We start from the raw sequence: 3,192 nt of genomic DNA on the forward strand, positions 1-3,192 counted from the left end.
TCACCAAGGCACCCCTGGGGGTTACAAGAAATAGTGGCCACAAGCTAGCAGAGAGCAGATTTAGATTGGACATTAGGAAGAACTTCTTCACAGTTCGAGTGGCCAAGGTCTGGAACGGGCTCCCAAGGGAGGTGGTGCTCTCCCCTACCCTGGGGGTCTTCAAGAGGAAGTTAGATGAGTATCTAGCTGGGGTCATCTAGACCCAGCACTTTTTCCTGCTTATGCAGGGGGTCGGACTCGATGATCTATAGAGGTCCCTTCTGACCCTAACATCTATGAATCTATGAATCCCAACTGTACTTAATCCCTGTCTTGTTCCTTTCCATTTGTGTTTGTACCATCATTGTCCTTCAGCTCCAGTTGCTCTTCTCCCTCCCCAGTGTTTATCTCCCCAGTATATTGACAGACATCCAGCCTATTCATTTTGCCTGTTTAGACTAGCCAAGTTCCTCTAGTCTTCTTTGGTGAGATGGGCGCTCTCTCCCCTTCGTTGCCCTAGTGGCCCATCTCTGCACTCTCCTCCAGCTTTGAGTCTATTTTCCTTGACCACTTGGGGGAGGGATCAGAACTGGTTTGTGGGAAAGGTGAGTTTGGGGGATAATCCAGGCAAAAAGATAGTTTATGCCTTGGACAATCCCAATGCCCAATCTCTAGTGACAGTACCTCCCCTACCACTATGCTCTCCCCCTTTCCCATGAATGTGTCAGGAGATTTCTTCATGGTCACCCTGCCATCCATAACTCTTCCTTCCCTTCTACCCCTGTGCAGGACAATGAGTGCATGCGCATCAAGATCTTGGGTGACTGCTACTACTGTGTCTCCGGGCTCCCCGTTTCACTGCCCAACCACGCCCGTAACTGTGTCAAGATGGGTCTGGACATGTGTCGGGCTATCAAGTGAGTGTGGAGTGCTTCCTTTAGGGAATCTGCCCCCTCCTTTAGGTACCACCAAAGCAAGCAGGCCTTGGGATCATGGCCTTTGTGGGGCCCCACAGAGGCTCTGTTCTTTCTCAGTAGCTTTTTTGGACCTTAATTCTCAGACTCTCTAGTCATCAAAGGGTGAACACATTGAGGGTCCTCATGAGCCTACCATCTCATACAACTATCAGAGGGACAGTCCACCCATGTCTACAACCTCTTGTATGGATGTGGTTTCATTGGTACCAATTTGACTCCCCCCAACCAGAATGACCAAGTGCCCATGGACAACTGGGTTGATTACAGGTGACCTTGGACATGATCCTTAACTGGGGCTTGAACTCAGCCCCATGGAGCTATAGCAAGATGTTTTAACCAACCTAACGGAATGGTTAATGCCCAAATTCATGTAATTTGTTACCATTGCATATTTATTTAAATTAGGAATGGAAAAAAGTGCTTCTATCCTGGGGTAGCTCACACAATGGGTAACTATTACCTTGCCCCATTACTAGGGGGTGTGGGAGCAGATTTCATCTGCCGATACCCCCTGCCATGAGGAGACTGAAATGAACAAGTAGCAGGGACAGTTTCTGTGCCCACTCTCACCAAGAATGAGAATTAAACCAGGGCATCTTACTAATGAGTGAAACACAGACAGATTGCCCCAGGGTAGCTCTTATATACTAGAGGGTAATTGCAGGCACTGGAGCATGGCGGGTGGGTTGCATGCACATGGGATAACCATTTGGCTCAGGGAAGCAAGGGGCTCTGTGAGCTTTGTGCGTCACACTGGGGACTGTGAGCTTTGGGATTGCTGCTCTAACCTCATCATTGTCTCTCCAGGAAGCTCCGGGATGCCACTGGGGTGGACATCAACATGAGGGTTGGGGTGCACTCTGGAAATGTGCTGTGCGGGGTGATTGGGCTCCAGAAGTGGCAGTATGACGTTTGGTCCCATGATGTGACCCTGGCCAATCACATGGAGGCTGGAGGAGTACCAGGGTAAGGGCCAAAGGGGAAAGGGGGGGCTGGAATGGAGTGTGGGCTGGTCTTAAGAGCGTGTGTATGGAGGGGTGGGAGCGGGGAAGTATACTTGAAAGAATACTGCCCTTGACTGATGTATAGAGGGACTGCATAGTTGTGTGTGAGTGTGTGTGTGCGTTTGCGTGTGCGTCCTCCACTGGTGCATGCCATACCAGCATATCTTTGGGTATGTGAACTGTGGGGTGAGGAGCAGTGTACATTATGCTCAGAGTGCAGCCCCTGCCTCCTCATGACTGGATGAACAGCATATCTGTTCATGTATCTGTGTTCATGTATGTGTCCACCATTAGCCACCAGTGGTACCAGGAGGAACTGTGGCTCTTACGGCATGTGTCTCGGGGAGGATGTGTTTAGCATGTGCACAATGCTTCTCCCTGCTGGTGAATGGAAGAACTGATATTCAGCTGTGTGTACCCTTAGGTGGGTTGAATGGAGTTTCTTACTGGTACAGTGTGTGTGTGTGTGTGTGTGTGTGTAATGCTGGCTACCTTCTACTGATGCAGAAAGGAATCAGGTGTGTCTGTATCTACTGATAGATGGAAGTGTTTTCTGTGGATGGGTGTGTAATACTGTCTTCCACTGGTGCAGAGACTAACTCTGCATGTGTATGTGTACTGGTATATGGAAGAGTTGTGTGTATTTCTACTGATACAAAAAAGGAGTGGGGAGATGTGGGTCTGCTGCTACTCGCTCTTGGCGACCAAAGCCTTTGTCTGGCTTGGTGACAGTTGCTGCCCTTTCTGGTCTATGGAGCAACTGCATGCCTTCAGAGCTGAGCCCTCCTGGTGCAATCAAGAACTATGCCATCTTCCACTCACCCCACAGGAGGGTGCATATAACCAAGGCCACTTTGTCCCACCTGGGAGGAGTCTATGCTGTGGAGGAAGTCTGTCACTGGCAACGTGACGCTTACCTTAAGGAGAACAAAGTGAAGACCTACCTGGTCGTCGACCCCTGGGTGAGTCCCCACTCTGGGCCTCATGCAAGACTCAGCACACAAAGGGTTATGGGTGCTGGGGAGCAGGTCATTGAGAAGGTGAGCCTTTCCCCTCCAGGGGGCTCTGGCCTCGTTTTGGTCCCAAGCTAGGGGCAAGGGCTGGTGGGTGGGGAGGGGGGCAGGAAAAAGCACACAGCTGTGAGTGACTCTCTGGTCATTCTTGGTGGGGGCAGGCAGAGGAAGAGGAAGAGGAAGAGGAAGGAGGAGACGACGGTCGCTCCCCCATTCCTG

The 3,192-nt window shown here is 50.8% G+C and overlaps 1 protein-coding gene across 1 annotated transcript in view; it reads left to right on the top strand.

Moving 5' to 3' along the window:
• The window catches only part of ADCY4 (adenylate cyclase 4), a 35,572-nt gene that overhangs the window by 5,527 nt on the left and 26,853 nt on the right, over positions 1–3,192 (top strand). The window contains 4 exon segments of the mRNA XM_025194376.1: positions 769–896; positions 1,764–1,922; positions 2,790–2,922; positions 3,135–3,191. Coding sequence (XP_025050161.1) covers positions 769–896; positions 1,764–1,922; positions 2,790–2,922; positions 3,135–3,191 — 477 coding nt within the window.

Source organism: Alligator sinensis, unplaced genomic scaffold (genome assembly GCF_000455745.1).
Source record: "Alligator sinensis unplaced genomic scaffold, ASM45574v1 scaffold25_1, whole genome shotgun sequence".
NCBI lineage: Eukaryota > Metazoa > Chordata > Crocodylia > Alligatoridae > Alligator > Alligator sinensis.